This window comes from Pelophylax lessonae (genome assembly GCF_965119305.1).
Source record: "Pelophylax lessonae genome assembly, chromosome: 7".
NCBI lineage: Eukaryota > Metazoa > Chordata > Amphibia > Anura > Ranidae > Pelophylax > Pelophylax lessonae.
Window position 1 is genome coordinate 182034864 of NC_138774.1, and position 18492 is coordinate 182053355.

The window sequence follows — 18492 nt, forward strand, 5'->3', positions numbered from 1 at the left end:
AAGGAAGCAAACATCAGCAGTTCAGTTTTTGTAGGAAATTTAAGTTGGGGAACTTTGTGCCTCAAAATCCATGCAAGAGTTTCCAAGGTTCTTTTCCCTTATAAAATTGCAAAACACACAAAAATCATAAACAACGATTAATAGCTATTTGAATATTTTATATTGGTGGGCATCAATATCATTGATGGGGGAATAGTAATGATAGGTAAGTTACCTCTCCCCCACCTTCTGTATTTTGTCATCTGGTTTATCTACTTTTTTGCATTCCTTTAAATTGTACTTTATGATCTGCTTGCAGAAGTGGCCGCTGTTTTGCCTGTTAAGATGTTTTGCTTTGTTATTGCAATATGTCACTGTCACAGCATGTCTCAGAGTTGGTCTGGTGAGAAGTATTTATGGCCAGCAGCTGTCCAGAGAAGAGTGGACCTGGTGTCTGCATCTTACCAGGTGTCAGCAAGGTGACATATGTCGTCCCAAGATAGGTCACATTCCTAATTGTCATTATTTTGGGATGGTTTAGGGCTTGTGTGGCACTGAAGGAGCCTTTCCTTCCTGTACACTATAAATCTTGCTGGCCACATATTTCCCTTCCTCCACTCAAATCATCCTCTTCTCTGTAAACTTCTCTATGGAGGGAATCCTGGGGGGGTCCTCCCAATTTACTTCTCCGGGTCCCCTACTTCCCAGAATTTAGCTATTTTCTACACTTGTGTTTTTGTTTTCTACAACACTGTGAAAAATGTCAGAGCTATATAAATGTCTAATCATAAAAGTGTTTGACTGTTGTAGAACATTAGAGTGTAAGCTCCTCTGGTGCAGAGACTGGTGTGAATGGGTCAGTGTTTTCTGTACAGCACTGCAGAATATGTCAGAGCTATATACCTATATAACAGTAATAATGTGTGACAGTGCTGGGACATTCGAGTGTAAGCTCCTTTGGTGCAGAGGTTGGGTCAGTGTTCTCTGTACAGCACAGCAGAATATGTCAGAGCTATATACCTATATAACAGTAATAGTGTATGACAGTGCTGGGACATTCGAATGTAAGCTCCTTTGGTGCAGAGGTTGGGTCAGTGTTCTCTGTACAGCACAGCAGAATATGTCAGAGCTATATACCTATATAACAGTAATAGTGTATGACAGTGCTGGGACATTCGAATGTAAGCTCCTTTGGTGCAGAGGTTGGGTCAGTGTTCTCTGTACAGCACAGCAGAATATGTCAGAGCTATATACCTATATAACAGTAATAGTGTGTGACAGTGCTGGGACATTTGAGTGTAAGCTCCTTTGGTGCAGAGGTTTGATATTAATGGGTCAATGTTCTCTGTACAGCACAGCAGAATGTCAGCGCTATATATCTACAGTGTATATAGTAGTAATAGTGTGTGACTCTTGGAGGACATTAGAGTGTAAGCTCCTGTGATAGAGACAGATGTCAATGGTACAATGTTCTCTGTACAGCACTGTGAAACATCTGAGTGTTATTATTGTATTGTAATGTTGTGTGACTGATATTGAAAGTGTAAGCTCCTTGGGTGCAGAGACTGGTGTGACTGATTCAATATTCCGTGCTTAACAGTGATCTGTACATTAATAAAAAAAAAAAAATCAAAAGTAGTAAAGAGCAATGATGATTTTTTGCTATAGCAACCAAACCCCATCTTTACTGATATAATTGGAGATTGGGTTACTCTGTGTAAGGATACACACCATCATTACTAATGCCTGATTTCTTAGTGCATAAGCCTGTGCTGATATACTCTGGAAAGTTTTGGTGATACAGAATGAGACTGAGCCCCCTGCAGGATGATTGCAGAATGGCTATTTCTTCCTTCATCTACTGGGGAATAGCAATGTATTAAAAGTGGTACATGGAATTCATTTCATCGCTAAGAACCTTCTCTAAAGGTCTGCCTGCCTCTAAGTAATTATGTCCAAGTGTTGGGTTTTTTAGGCATTAGGTGACCTTGGAAAAGGCTTTAAAGCCTACATGTAGAAGGCAACATTCTGCCCTTTAGCATTGTATCTGCCTGTAACCACTCAGCACAAATTTGTTTGTAAAACACTAAGGTGGATTTAGGAGTTGAGAATCCTTATTCAATAAATTGTAGCAGTGTTCGCTTTGAATACACAATCATGTGCAGATAAGATAAATAAACAGAAATTTATTTTTCACACTACAGGTTAATTGAACTGAAGCTTCACTCAGCTTAGAGCGAATATTCTCAACTCCTTTGTAAACCGGCCTCATTGTCTCATGCAGGGAGTCATGGCTCTTAAGCTTTACTGGAACTATTTAATAGTTTTTTGACTAGTTTTTAGGAAAGATTTTTTTATAAATGATGTGTAATTAATTACTTGTGTTCTATTAATTTCTAAATCAGTAACAATACCACAAAATATGATCTACTTGTACACAGTTACTATAGGATGGTGTATGTGAATTTACATTGATCCAGGAAATTGATCATCTGATCTCCTCTGTGGGGTCAGGAAGGAGTTTCTTTTCCCTGGAGAAATCTTGTTTAGCCTTCCTCGGAAGCTGAGCTTCATTTTTGTTAGGGAGATATAAGTTTGTGTTTGTCTTTGCATGAACTTCCTCCCTAATCAGTAATGTGTAGATGAATTGCCTTTTATAATTGGAGCCCTGCGTCCACCACCTTGGCTACCTCAAATGAACGCAGCTTATTCGTCTTGGTAATCCGATAGTTTGTGCAGACTTCTGTCTGTTCTTGCTGATGAAAACATAATAGTAACTCAGAAGAAAATAAGCCTTAATTCCCCTTACATCAGCAGAAGGGAGGAGGACTGGAAAGGGGTAATATTGTCTTAACAGGAATGAAATTTAAACTTGTCATTCGTCTCCTGTAGGAAGCAAACTCTGTGGTTCCATAGTTAATGTTCTCTCTCCATCTGGTTTGTATTTGGTGTCAGTTACATGCATATTCCCAGACCTGAGGTCAACATTCCCCCCTCCATTTTTGTCTCCTTTTTCTGAAAATGCCTGAATCGGCAGAAAATTAAAATGAGGATTTATTGTACAGGCTGGAGAAGGTGAGAGCTTTTTTTTGTGGGTTCCATTCTGACTTGTTTTCCATATTCTGAGTCATCTCTGCTGGCCTCTGTTGGGTAGTTTTCTGCTTAGTGCAAGTACTTTATATATATATTAACTTCAAAGGAACACAGTGCAAACAAAATGGCATTTATAGAACTCCTGGCTAATCTTTAAACCCCCTCCCCCCCCCCATTGGTTCACCTATGTATTCCTGTAAATGTTCTTTTTTTATCTTTAATTTAGAGTCCTAAGCTAGCTAAAAGATGAAGTCAGACTTGCAGTGAGAGTGGCTGTTCTGTAAGCAGGTAGAAAGCAGGAAGCATACAGGCTGAAGGGGGTAGCCGCTCGGGTGAGGCAAAGCACTCCGGTGCTGGTCAGATCCGCCATCCAGAAAATGTCTGAAAACCAAGGAAAAATGGACCGCACTCAGGAGTAGATGAAATTAGAACTGTCGTTTATTACTCATGAATACATACATATAGACAGTGCATCAAAGACATGCAAATAGGTTGACGCATTTCACGATACAGAGGATCGCTTACTCATAACCACACAGAAAGCAGGAAGCACTTGTGAGGTTCAGCAGTAATCTATAGATCAGACAGGGGTGTTTTTATTGTTTTTGCTCCAAAGGGAATATATTGATTTAAATTGGATTTAGAAGAAGGTCACGGCCTTTTACAAACTATTTACAGGGCATAAAAAGGAAGATTAAATTCCTTGCCTAGGTTTTGCCTAAATTTTTCCTAGGGTGGGATGATGCCATCAGTCTGCTGCAGGCAGGAGGAATCCATTTCCTCAGTCTCCTCTCCCCACTGCGAGCGCTGAGCAGACTGCATAACTGTAACTTTGCAGTAAGTCATAAGGTGATCGGCTTTAGAAGGGAGTGATCTGTGTGAACATTTGTTTACACAGACAGCCAGGGGCAGTAATATTAAGATAAGCTGCAGTTTTACTGCCTCTTGACCCCACGCACCTGCAAGTTAAGATGAACCTACAGTTCTGCATCACACAGCAAAACATTCACCACAGGTCATGTTCAGCAGGCAATACTTCCACCAAAAGTGGTCCATTCAAGTGAATAAAGTTACACCGCAACCACCCTCAAACCGCATGTAATGCTTGGGGTTGCAGTGTGGTGCTGCAAGCTTTCAGGGGTTATAATAGGAGTCCTCTAAGACCCCTTGGAACTTGTCAAATACCTTTAAAAAGCTATCCACGACGGGGAACTTTTCAGATGGTGGTAATGACAACCACAAATGTGAATGACATTTGTATACACAGCCAGGTACTACACAGACACCAGGAGTTACATGCTTACATAATCGCAGAGAGAGAATCAACCCTGGATGTTGGCTCAACAAATGTGGTGCTGTTCTTCTGTCACGGGAATATTATGAGAAGTAAAACATATTTGGAAGTGTTATGGTTTTAATTTGCCTGCACTTAAAAAAAAAAAATATGTTAGTTTAAGGCCAGGTTTACATTGGTGTCCTGCACTTTGCACTTTAAATGCATTTTTAGACATGGTCCCAACACCTACTATTGGATCACTAGTTTTTGCCTTGTTTTCTGAAAGCGCACCAAAGATGTGGTATGCATGACTTTTGGTTCGCTTTCAGAATTATGCTACAGAAACGAGTGACCTGATAGAAGTCAATAGGGCCACAGCTAAAAGCGCATATAAAACACATGTAAACTGCACATACACCCTCGTATGTGTGGGGTCTAATTCGCCCCTTCACGCAAGTACACTTTTCACAACGAACATGCTCAGCAATGCCCAGGACCAGGTGGAGACTGCAGTCATGTGAAAAATCTAACATTAAGGCAGTTCCCTGACTTAGAGATGAGACTTCCCTGTGTACAGCAATAAAAGTATCCTCTGTGAAGTGTCTTGTCCCATGTCACTACACACTGTAACTTACAGTATACACTGCATTAGGAGGGACATGCTTAGCCTGTGCCCACTCCACCAGTCCAGTGTACCTCTGTTACCTCACTCCCATTAACAGAATAGGGTCCAGCTGTGCACGTAACATGGGCCTCGTGGGCATTTGTTAACTCCTTTCTTCCCGTACCTTGTGACCAGGCCATTGGTCTCTGTAGCACTGGTCAAATTCGGGTTGCTATTGGATACTGACCGCTAGGGAGGGAGCCAGAACATCAAAGCCCTTGCTACTGGAGGGCCTGTCAGTTTACCATGTAATACCCCTAACTATTGGTTCCTTTGTGTCTTGAACTTGTGCTTGGTTACACTTAGCAACTACATTCCTCTTCCTTGTCTTACCGAGTTAACCTTTTTGTAGTGGTGATATGTCATACCCCATTGTGCTTTTCAGATCTTGGTTCTTTAGATATGCCAGAACCAACATGCACCACTTTGAATACATTTAGACCAGGCTCAAAATGGTTAATGTAACTTTACATAACCGGTTGCAGTATAACCATTCAATATGGACAATGTCCTTGTCCCTAAACTGACTACAGTAGTATGGCTGCCCAGACATACCTCCCATGAGGTGAGAGTCCATCTTGGCATGCTTCATGGCTTGTATGTTTCTGAAAGTCTGGGTGCTTTCAGTGGTCTGCAAGGCGCCGCAGTCCCAGTACTTTCAGCTATGAACAGGAACAAAACCAACCAATAAAGACTGGTGGGCCTTAGCCTTCCCCCTTTTTAGCACAGGTGGGCTGGCATGAACCAAAAAGCCTGAGAACTGAGCTTAAAACAGTTAACCCTTTCCCCTGGCTAACTTGGTAAAACCAGCATATTTCAACCTACCCACACGTAGTGCAGCCAAAACACAGCACACTAGTGTGTACCTGGCTTAACAAATTTATGCCTTTCGCCCCTTACACTTGGGCTTTCCAACCAGGTCCACCTGTCCGTTTTTCAGACGCACCCGATTGGACACTCCATTCACCCATATGGGGCAGGGAATCTCAGCGGTGTCATTTGTGTTGACAACTGCTGCTATCCGATACGATCCTGTCCGTGAAGTCCAGATGGACGGTAACCCTTTTTTCCATCTGTCTGGCGGATAGGATCGGATGAAAATGGATAGTTTTCATCTGATCTCCCTTCGAGGAGAGCGGGGCTCTGATAGCTCTGTCTCAGCACAGTGAGTGAAGACTGACCTGTCATCCGCCTGCTCAGCGGGAATCAGCGGATTGATCCCCCACTGAAAGAAGCGGAACCTGCTGTGTGGATCGCCCGTGTGAAAGGGGCCTTCTGAGGCTAATACATATGGCATGGGGGGGGGGGGGGGGGTTTAGAGCATAATTGGTTGATATTTATGATTAGAACTAGGAGCAACATTTAACATCAGAGACAAGCATTGGCGGGGCACAGGCAGAATGAAAGGAATAAAAAACAGTGTTTATTTGAGGGTTTTACATTTAGATCCTAGCATGGGCATGGTACATAGCAAAATATAGCACCAGCATGTAACAACATTTGCACTTTTAATTATCTCAAGGCTGGTGTATTTTTTTCTTCCATATTTAATATTTGGCCAGAATTCTGAGCTGAAGAATACATGCCAGAAGATAGAAGGATTGATTTACTAAAGGAGTAGGGAATAATAATTTAACTTAGTGAGGTTGTGTTCACTTTAAATACCCATTCATGTACAAGGGAAATAAACAAATAAAAAAATTAAAGATTTTTGCAAAAAAATAAAAGATTTTTGCTTGCATGAACAGTACTACGGTTTCTGCTCAGGAGTGCCTGTACTGTGGTCTGCTCTGTGTGTTATACATTGTGTTACAGGGAGAATAATGGGTGTTTATTAAGTATGATGTCTCCATTTCAGTATGCTGAAAGATATAAAAGGCCTTTGTTGATACAGATTCTCTCTGCAGCCCCCCCCCCCCCCCCGACTCTCCTTTCAGCATAAATACACTGCTCAAAAAATTTAAAGGAACACTTTGAAAACATACCAATGGGGGAAAATATAATGCTGGACATCTATAATGATATGGACTGGGTAACGTGTGAGGAACGAATCTAAGTAAAAAAAATGGTGCAGCAGGCTAGTCCATTTTGCTGACATTTCATTGCAGCAACTCAAAATGGTACTCAGTAGTTTTTATGACCCCCAGCGGCTTGTATGCATGCCTGACAACATCGGGCATGCTCCTAATCGGATAATGTCCTGGGGTATTTCCTCCCAGATCTGGACCAGGGCATCATTGCGCTCCTAAACAGAGTGAGGTCCAACCTGGTGGCGTCGGAAGGACCGAAAAATAATTTCCCAGAGGTGTTCTATTGGATTTAGGTCAGACAAGTGTGGGGGCCATTCAATGGTATCAATTCCTTCATTCTCCAGTAATTGGCTGCATACTCTCGTCACATGAGGCCCAGGCATTGTTGTGCACCAGGAGGAACCCAGGACCAATGCCGTAGGGTTTGACAATGGGTCCAAGAATTTCATTCCGATTCCTAATGGCAGTTAGGGTGCCATTGTCTAGCCTGTAGAGGTCTGTGCGTCCCTCCATGAATATGCCTACCCATACCATCACTTACCCACCACCAAACCGGTCGTGCTGAACAATCCTACAGGCAGCATAACGTTCTCCGCGGCTTCTCCAGACCGTTTCATGTCTGTCACATGTGCTCAGGGTGAACCTGCTCTCATCTGTGAAAAGCACAGGGTGGCAGTGGCAGACCTGCCAATTCTGGTGTTCAATGGCAAATGCCAATCAAGCTCCATGGTGCCAGGCAGTGAGCACAGGGCCCACTAGAGGACGGTGAGCCCTCAGGCAACCCTCATGAAGTCTGTTTCTGACTGCTTGTTTGATCAGAGACATTCACACCAGTGGCCTGCTGGAGGTAATTTTTTTGGGCTCTGGCAGTGCTCATACTGTTCCTCATTGTACAAAGAAGCAGATATCGATCCTACTAATGGGTTAAAAACCTTCTCCTGCCTCGTCTAGCTCTCCTAGAGTAACTGCCTGTCATCTGGAATATCCTCCATGCTCTTGACACTGTGCAGGGAGACATAGCAAACCTTCTGTCAATGGCACATGTTGATGTGCCATCCTGGAGGAGTTAGACTGACTGTGCAACCTTTATAGGATCCAGGTATCGACTCATGCTAGTAGTAGTGACACTGACCCTAGCCAAATGCAAAACTAGTGAAAACCAGTCAGAAAAAATGAGTAGAGAAAAAAAAAGTCTGTGGCCTCCACCTGTAAAACCATTCCTGTTTTGGGGTTGTAATATTGGTGCACCTGTTGTTAATTTAATTAACACCAAAGCAGCTTAACCTGATTAACAACCCCCTCCACTACTAGTTTAATAGACTTTATGCTATATTCTGATTAAAAAAATGTTCCTTTAATTTTTTAGGCAGTGTATATTTAACCAGCTATTTGAGGTATGTTCTCATTGGCCCTTATCTGTCTCTTCACATACCTGCGCCATTCAGATATGAAATATTTAATGTTCTTGCAGCTGCACAAAATGAGAGTTTCATGCAGATTGAAGTCACTGATGAGTTTGAAGTTCATTTGTTTGCTCTACATTTGCTTCTTATGTAGCAACAAGCAATTTTAAGCTATTGATGTAAATTGCATTTTTAACTCTAAGCGGACAGAAACTGACAGCAAAGATTCAGACCACATGTCACTTCGGTATGATTCTAGGGTAAAATGACTCAAGAGGGCCCTCCACTTTCTGTAGGTACCTGGGCAGATCTGAAATGCACGCTTAACTGTTTTTAAAGCAAATGCCTAAATTCACAGGTTAAGTAGTTAAAAGGGGTTTGTTTTCCCTGCCAAATGATATGTCTTTATGTCCATCTAGTCTTGTGATTGGCACAGCACAGCCCTTTCTGGCAAGGCAGAATACCTGATTTGTACCTGCTCTATTGTTTTAACACTGGCAGAGAGACTGGACTGGACAGTGAAAGGAGAAGCAGCACACGAGGAGCTTATTTCTCATTCTAGTTCTATGTCCCTTGCTGTGTGCTGCTTCTCTCTCCCCCAGTCTTGGCTCTGCAGTATTGAGGGCTACAAGACTCCGATACCAAGTCAAATTAGGTACTTATTATACTTGTCTTTTAAAAAAATATTTTTATTGACAATTTATTGATTAAAGAGCTGTATTATTTATTGTGTGTTTAGCTAGAGTTCAGCTAGAAATGCATATAAAGGTTAGGCTCCCACAAAGTCATATTGTAGGTATAAGTAAAGCCTTGTGTGCAGACCCTGCCAACAATCAGATCTCACTGCTGTTGTACCTGTCCACTTGGGAATTCTGGGTGCTACTGCTCACCTTTGTGTGCTCACCTGTTATGTCAACTTGACATGCAAGGAATTTGCATTTCCAGGAGAAGGTCATCAGGGGAAGCCCATGCATTGCCTCTGCACAAGTAGCAGGGCTGAACTTTGTTTTTTGTCACACTCCAGAATAACTAGAATGCCTGCACAATAAGATATATAGCAATAGAACAGTCTAGTTAAAGATAATGTTGCAAGTTGTGGGTGACATCCCCCGTCACGGTCTGGAAATGGTACAGCCTGTGTCCCAGCTGGCCAGCTTTCTGGGACAGTTGTGCTGGCTCTGACACATTGCTGGAAACCTGAATTCCTTGTGAAAATAATTCTGCTGTTGTGTGTCACTCAGGCTGTGACTCAGTCCCGGGCAAGCTGCCTAATTGAGAGCTCACTCTGGACCAAGTTTGTTTAATCAACATTTTGGAGAGCTCACAGGAGCTCGGAAAAACTGCTCCCCTCTGTTTTCTCTGCTGGCTTCACCCTCAATCCTTTTCTCTTCTTGTGTGTGACAGTAATGGAGGGAAGGGGCTGTAGTTTAATACGTGTGTCTGATCTAAAGAGAGCTGTTCAACTTCAGCCTTTATGAGTCACACTCAGCCAAGACTATGGCGATCACTATGCTTGGAGAACAAAATTAACTGTTGCCTAATAATTCAGAAAATCCTATTCCTGAACTTGACAGCCATGACACAGTCGGACAGTTTTCCTAATCTGCTCCCACACAATTTTGCCAGGTTTAGTTGGCAGGTATTTTTTAAACACATTTTTCTTTTTTTAATTTTAATGCTGAAATATTTTTTTTTTTAAATCATTTACCCCCAGTTCCTACGCTGTCGCAAGCTAACCTCAAATTTTGGGCTTCACTATCTGTAATGAGCATATCACTTTCCATGCATTGGTAAAAGGTTTAGGTTTTTATATAATAGGTAAATTTATTAACATTTACGTTATTTCACTTTGTATCAATTAAACCGTTCACCTCTGGAAGATGTATCAACTTATCTCCCCTTCACTTGGTAGGAAAGTTGCATGTAGGCCCCTTTCTTTTGGTGCTACAGTTGTAAAAGATCCCACTGCCTGCCAGGATTAGGCTTATGTTTCTAGAAAAAGGACCCCTCTTTATGTCTCCCTTTTAATCACTCACCTGTTGCTGCAAAGTGTAGAGTCTGGGATAAAAATACTGTATGACCGATATCTAAACTCAAAAAGGGCCCCCACACTTACAGCTTTTGTTCCATACATATATAGATTTGCATGTGGCGCTCAAATAACAGTCCGTTTTCATAGACAAGTGTGATCCAACCTGCTTACCAGATGGAAAGAAATAAGAGGCCTGTCATCAAACAAGGTTGGTGTTGGTTATCTTAATACCGGCTGAATCCGCTCAGTAGAAGAGGCAAAACATATGGAATCAAACAAGAAAGCATCTCATGGTATAGTACATTTGGGCAAATGAAATTAAATCCAGAGAGGCCACCACCAAGAACCCATTTGCATACCACACCTAAAACGGGTTCTTGGTGGTGGCCTCTATGGATTTAATTTCATTTACCCAAATGTACTACACCATGAGATGCTTTCTTGTTTGATTCCATATGTTTTGCCTCTTCTACTGATCGGATTTGGCTGTTATTTAGAGAACCAACACCAACCTTTTTTGAGGACAGGCCTGTTATTTCTTTCCATCTGGTAAGCAGGTTGGATCGCACTTGTCTATGAAAACGGACTGTTATTTGAGCGCCGCATGCAAATCATTTTTGTTTATTTTTATCTGACGGTCAATATCAGACTTTAATGGCAGCTTATCTTTGGACTATTTATATCCTTGAGCGCGGAACATTCCCTGTTTTTTGTTACATACATGTTGGCCCATATGCATCGTGTATCAGGTTGAAGTTGTTGGGGGACAGTGAGATAGGGGTGTTAGCAAGCCCTCTTTTATAGTTCATGAAGACATCCGTGTGCCGTTTTCGAGGGAATTACTTTGCTGTATCTTTATATATCAACAAATGAGCATTACGGTATCTTTTGTAACTCAGAATGCTGCATTTTTATATTGGTACCAATGTAATACATAATAAGATGTGCTAGAAAAAAAATAATTTTGTGGATGAGATGAGCAAAGATCATTGTAAGTGGTGGGACTCCACGCCTCACTGTTCATCTCTTTTGTCTTTTCAGGGAGACATTCAGCAACTCCTTATCGTTCCAGACCATCGAGCTGCCTTTGATTATTGTGAACACTACAGCCCTGACTGTGACACTGCTGTCCCTGACACCCCCCAGTCTCAGGACCCCAACCAGGAAGAGTATGTAAGTACCAAAGCACGGCTAATGAAAGCAAGACAGAATGAAAAGTGTGAGAAGTGGGGTTTACCATTCAGATCATATCTCAAAGGCATTATCACCTGTATATATATATCATCCTTTGCAGTGCATTACTTCAAGGTTGTTGTATTTTTCCTCCAGTTTTCATTCCTGACCACAATTCTGTATTCTTTGGCTTTGTGGGGTCTCTGTTGCATGGAATAAGGTTGTAGAATCTGTGTTATAAGATGAAATAGCTGATTCACTAAAATAGTAGATAATGATACTGTGTTCACTGAACTGAACAAAAGAAAAACAAACAAACAAACAAAAAAGAAAAAAAAAACAGGATTTTTGGTTAGACATGAATGGAGGATTGAAGTGAACAGCTTTACTTTATTTATTAGCCTTTACTAGCCATCACTTTGCAACAAGAACATTGTCTACTCCTATATCAACACTTTAGAGTTATAAGGTACATCCATGATGAAGCAGGGTGGTTTACAGTTTATTGCTTACTATGTAACATTGTATTGTCTGTGACATATGGTGTAGGGATATGGCTAATGTGGTAGGGATGTGGGGCCAGTAGCAGGTGGTGTACAGGATTATATACCCTAAACTTAACTTTTAAACTTAAGGTTTTTGGCTTAGTTTTATTTTTTGTGTTGTACTTTCGTTGGCTGGGGTAGTAGGGTTTTGGTGGGTTAAATAGGATTTTTAGCTCATGATATGAGGTTCTAAATTCTACTATTGGGTTGCAAGGTTATGCCAAGTGTACAGCAGGTAGCACAGGCATTTTGGAGGTGCACCTCTTTTTTTCAGCCACTCTTTTTCATATTTAGCAATACCCTGAGGCTGCAGAAGGAGATGAAGGCTATTACTACGAATACCCATACTATGAAGAAGAGAATGATAAAGCTCCAACTGTAAAGCCCACACAAGCCACTGGTGAGGAGGCAGTAAGACCGCAGCCAGACTTTGAAGAGGTACGCCAACCCCCAACGTCACATGTAATGTAACATTCTGTAGTTTCTTTAGCTTTCTCAATTTAATGTACATACTGTAGTTTAACCCAAAGCAATTACTGAAATCACATTATAAAAAGTTAGGTATTGTGGCCATAAGCAGAGTTTACCCCACAGCTATGAAACAACTGTCTACCGACATTTTATAACCGTGTCATATCTCATCTAAATGTTGCTCAGGATAACAGTCTAAAGAGCCAACATCATGTGCATACTGGGGCTGAAAAGCTGTGCTAATGTGATGTAAAAAAGTGTAGAGTGCACACTGGGTTTGATTTACTAAAGGTAGCTAGGCTATTTACTTTGCAAGGGAATTTTCAGTTGGCTTAGTGAATGTGGATGAGGGGATGGAGGGCGCTCTGGATAGTGGATTCTGGCCAGAGGCGATGTCCGCAATGGATTGGATACAGAACAGGCAAACAGCAGTCTCAGCAGCGCTAGGGCAGCAACTCCAAGAGGGAAGCAAACTCGGGTTCAAAGAAAACAAATAGAAGGTGCCTCTAAGTGCACAACAAAATACTTGTATTGCCAAAGGATAAAAATGCACTTACAAGCATTAAAATAAACCAGGCTCATCATAGGATGTTGCAAGGAATCCAGTGACAGGTGGTCCCAGGAGTGCTCCAATGTGCAGCTGGATGGTGGAGATCCCAACCGACCAGCAGAGGGGGCACAGGAGAAAGAACCAGGAAGGACGTCCGTGCTGCCTGGTCCAGCGTAGAACACAAATGCTAGGAAGTGATGTCAAAAGGGAGGTATGCATTTCGGAGCATCGATTGGCTCCTTCATGTCGATAATTCAGACACATGGCTGTGTCTTTAAATACCCACTGGGGGCGAGGTCATAGGCGGGACTATGGCTGGGAACAGGGATAGCAGCAGCCTGGAATGTAGATTTATACATAAAAAGGCATAGGTAAAAGGCGATAAATAAATATAGATACTAAATAAAATTATATGTGAAAAAATACATACTGAGGGGAATGGTACAGTGAAATGGAATTATTGAAAATTTGAAAGAACATCAGGTAAGTGGCACAAAAAACACAAAAGAACACTAAAAAAACCACAAAAAATTAAGGGGACCAGTGGAACTACAGATGCCAGTAAGGCACATATAGAACAATGGGGGGAACAAAAAAAGAAGAAAAAGAATAATAATGAGGAAGAGATCAGACAATGAATGTATAAAGGACTGTATAAAATAGTGCAAATATACATATGTATACGTGTAGTATGTATATAAAAATGACCAGCAGAGGGCACACATTAAAACACGGGAAACATGATATTGTATAGGTGACAAATATAACTGGATTTTATGCAACCAGTAATGAATAAATGGATAAACAGCACTATATCCGTGTGGGGTATATGTATATAAGTTATATAGGCTTGCAGTTACAAGTACAGATACATGTTAATAAAGTCTCCAATATGTGTATATGGGATATAGGTGAACCAGGGAGAAACACTCAAAATGACTATATAAAAAAAGGGAAATTGACAGCTATAACAGTGTACTCACTTTCAGCTCCTCATTAAGCCCCCTGGGAGACAAAACATCCAAAGAATAAATCCAGTAGGTCTCCCTCTGGCACAGCTATTGAAAATGCTCGGTCTGGGGGAGAACTCTGGATATGGCCTCAATAACCCATACCTTCAAGCTTTCAGTGGACTTGGCCTGATGTTCCAAGAAGTGTCTGGGCACACTGTGTATGTCCTTGCCCTCAGTGATAAAAGGGCGATGCTTGCCAAACTGTTTTTCATAATGTGCTTGGTGGCTTAATGGCTTAGTGAATGTGGTGAAACTTTAAATGTAAGGAAAATAAAATAAAAAACAGTATTTCTCTAGCGCTCATCGACAGACGTAGTCCTCGGTGATACACCACCTTCGGGTTATGTTACCTCCGCAGGAGCAGGACTAGACAGGAAATTAAAAAGCTCTGGCCACACCCTAGGGGCAGTCCCAGAGGGTATATCCTCTCTCTCTCTGCCTCAGCAAATCAGTTATTTTCTGTCTAGTTAGGAGTAAGGACCTAGATACCTTGCTGGGATCTTAGGTCCTGGCAAGAATTTTTTTCTAAAAGGATTTTTAGACAGCTTTTTTTCTCCAGTGTTCCTGTGAGATCTTCAAGCAAGAAAGCTGAACTGGGCGACGGGCTGGATGTTGAGATCCGGTGGTCACCCCAGTTCAGCCTACGAGCGCGTGCAGGCCACAGCTCCGCGCTGGGTCGGCCGCGACAAAGTCCCATTAAAAGGACTGAACCCGCGAGTTAAACGTCTCGCTGAAACGCCAAAGACCATGAGTCACGGCGTCCGTATCGGTCGACAGCCCTCCCGCCCCGGTGGAGAGGGGTACTGTCAGGAGTTGGTGCCCGCCTGGTTCCGGTATGGTGAGTAGTATGTTCCCCCTTTTTCCCTGACGGGTTTTGTGGTGAACGCGGGCCCCTCTCTGTATGGTAAGAAAGAGCTCTTTCTATCCTATAACATGTCACAAATCCTCCTACTTTGAGTGTGATTTTATGTGTGCAAAAAGCCAGGAGGCTTGGTTTGGGAGCTAACAATCTATTGTATACATGTTTTAAAGATGTAATCTGTGGCATTCTGGGAATCTTATGGGTTAAGTATAAGCTACCTACCAGTCAGAAGCCACGGACATGTAGACTGCCTTCCAAATCAGATCTCCAGCTATTAGCAGGCCTCCCGAACGACCATGCGGTCCGCCAGGGCCGGTACCGCCAACCACGCCATATCCCCATGCAGAGAGAGTGTTGTGTGCCCTGCAGCACACCGCTAGTCAGCACAGGCCGCCGCCATTTTTTTTGCTGGATCGCACGAGCCGCCATTTTGGCGTAGCCTCGTGTCTCCAGCATGGGGGCGGCCATGTTTGAGGTGATCCTACACCTCGTGGAGCTTGGGGGAGGCGCCGGAAGGCGTGCAGAGGGGCGGAGCCGCCTCCCTTCTTCCTGGGCAGCCAGCCAAAAGACTTCCTGTTTGTCAAGACAGCGCTGTAAGCTGTTGCAGTTTTACTCTGAGCATCAAGTGGTGAGCCTGGGGGTCTATCTCTCTCTCTCTCGATCGATAGGGATCCCTAGCAGGTAACACTAAGGGGCTTTTTGTGGCGCTGGGGGTCAGAAAAGAAAAAAAAAAAAAAAGTTTTTTTCTTTTGAATTATATTATCCAGGAAGTAACTGGAGTTATCATGGACCCTGCCACACATATTCCCCCACCTGTTTCCCTCGAGGGGGCCTCGGGACCCGCCGGTGCACAGAGTATAGAATCATTTACAGCAATTTTGGAGTCTATGGTGGCTCGGGTGGAGGCGGCCTGTCAGGGACGGGGGTCAAGGAAGCGACCCCCGCCTACCCCTATACCATCTGATACCTCTGACTCAGATTCAGAGATGGTCACGGCAGTTGCAGGTTCCTCTGCAAGGGCTGTTATCCCAGGTAAAGCCCCCTCAGACAGTGAGGAGGACGCTTCTTCTCCTGCTATAATTCAGGAAGAAGCATTGGTGGACGCACTAGTTGTGGCAGTGCAAGAAACCTTAAAACTTGAGGCTTTACCGGCAGAGGCAACTGAAACAGAGAGGCCTTTCGGTACTAATAAGCCCATCAAGATGGCGAAGGCTTTTCCGGTACCTAAATGTTTTGGTAATCAGATTAAAGGAGAATGGGAGCATTCTAAACGTACCTTTACTATTTCCAAGCGTATTGCTAGACGCTATCCGTTTGAGGAATCCATCATTAAGAAATGGACGGTACCACCAGTCGTGGATCCGCCTATTTCCAGGCTGAATAAAGCCACGGTTATTCCAGTGGAGGACACTTCGTCCTTTAAGGATCCGGTGGATCGAAAGATAGAAGCAGAGTCCCGCACTATCTTTTCTCTGATAGGGTCAGCATTTAGACCAGTAATTGTTATTGGTCTAGTTTCCCAGACACTTACGGAATGGGCGAAAATGGTACGCCAAGATCTTAGGGGAAAAGATATTCCCCAGGAGACATCTGATTTGATGGAACAGATCATACAAGGGCTACGGTTTATCTGTGACGCAGCCTTGGACACAACTCCCTTATTAGGGCATGCATCTAAGTTAGCAGTGATCCTCAGACGTGTGCTGTGGTTAAAATGCTGGTCAGCTGACCTAGGTTCCAAAAAGACCTTGACCAATCTCCCTTTTCAGGGGAATCGTCTATTTGGGGCCAACCTAGATGAAATCATTAAGGATGCCACTGGGGGCAAGAGCACTTTCTTGCCACAGGCTGCAAAAGCTAAGGGACCTCGCAACAAGCGAGGACCTTTCTTTACCGCCCATAAAGGGCGCCCGGCTGGTACTAGCGGGAAAGGCAAGACTCCTCCAGGAGGATTCAAGAAGGGCTGGTCGGACAAGCAGAGGACCAACCCAGCCAATCCCGAAGCAAAGGAGTACACAGCCTGAAGGTGCGCCCCCACCCGGTTTCAGGGTGGGGGGACGTTTTCACCGGTATTCAGGACATCAGATCGAGCATCAACCACTACTACCGGTGCGATTCTTCCCTTCCAACATTTAAGTACCACAGGAAGCGGTAGTTACCGTTCCCTGAATAGATCTTTTCCTTTACCCTTTCCTAAGATTAGTCCCGATACCTCACAGGAATCGGATCTGGTTGACCAGATAGGCCAAGTAGCCTCTAGTCAGGTGACTTCGGTCCCTGAGGTTCAACCAGAAAAGATCACCCTTCCTGATAACTATCAGGTATCTGATAAATGTGTGGAAACAGAAAACGACCAGACTTTCTCGGATGGTCGGGGCCAGATAGCTCTAGGGACGCCTGGTTCAGATCCAATCAGCGCCAGTGGTCCTAGAAATTCTAGGCTGGCCTCCTCAAGCCGGCCTGGCCGACTTGGACATGCTAGTCGCAGACGTTCCGTGGGAACTTCGTCTCAGGGAGTGTCTGTGGTCTCAAGGACCAAGTTACCTTCGTGCTTTACAGTCGCTGGTTTTAATGGCCTGGCCATTGAGACCCAAGTACTGAAGGACAGAGGTTTGTCTACTTCTGTCATTCCTACCCTTATTAAAGCAAGGAAAGCGACTTCCAGCAAAGTCTATTATCACACATGGAAGACTTATATTGCGTGGTGCGAATCTTTAGGATTTCCTCCACGTACCTATTCGGTCTCTCGAATATTGGCCTTTTTGCAACAAGGGGTTGAGCAGAAGCTAGCCTTGAGCACCATCAAGGGTCAAGTTTCAGCATTAGCAATCTTCTTTCAGAAGCCGTTAGCTACCAAATCCTTGGTGCGGAATTTCATCCAGGGGGTGCGGCACCTGGCTCCTCCAGTCCGCGCGCCCTTACCGCCCTGGGATCTTAATTTGGTTTTGTCGGTTCTACAGAAACCTCCTTTTGAAAACATCAGGGAGATTCCCTTGCTTACTTTATCCCAGAAGGTGGCCTTCTTGGTGGCTATTACTTCTGCTCGCAGGGTGTCAGAACTGGCTGCATTATCATGCCAGTCCCCATACCTAGTGATTCATAGGGATAAGGTAGTACTTCATCCTAAGCCATCTTTTCTTCCTAAGGTGGTTTCAGATTTTCATCTGAATGAAGATATTGTACTACCTTCCTTGTGTCCTCAGCCCAAGCATCATCGGGAACATGCGTTGCATTCCTTAGATGTGGTTCGGGCAATCAGGGTATACCTGAAAGCTACGGAATCATTCCGTAAGACGGATTCACTTTTTGTGATCACGGATGGCCCCAGAAAGGGTTTGCCTGCATCTGCCGCAACCATTGCCAAATGGATTAGACAGACGGTGGTACAGGCTTATTCTATT

General features: G+C 43.4%; 1 protein-coding gene across 3 annotated transcripts in view; it reads left to right on the plus strand.

Annotated features, from left to right (window-relative positions):
• Positions 1–18492, plus strand: part of COL5A1 (collagen type V alpha 1 chain) — a 275391-nt gene that overhangs the window by 97016 nt on the left and 159883 nt on the right. For all 3 annotated transcript variants that reach the window (XM_082264614.1, XM_082264613.1, XM_082264615.1), the window contains exons 5-6: positions 11519–11650; positions 12490–12633. In XM_082264614.1, coding sequence (XP_082120740.1) covers positions 11519–11650; positions 12490–12633 — 276 coding nt within the window. The remainder of the gene's footprint in view (positions 1–11518; positions 11651–12489; positions 12634–18492) is intronic.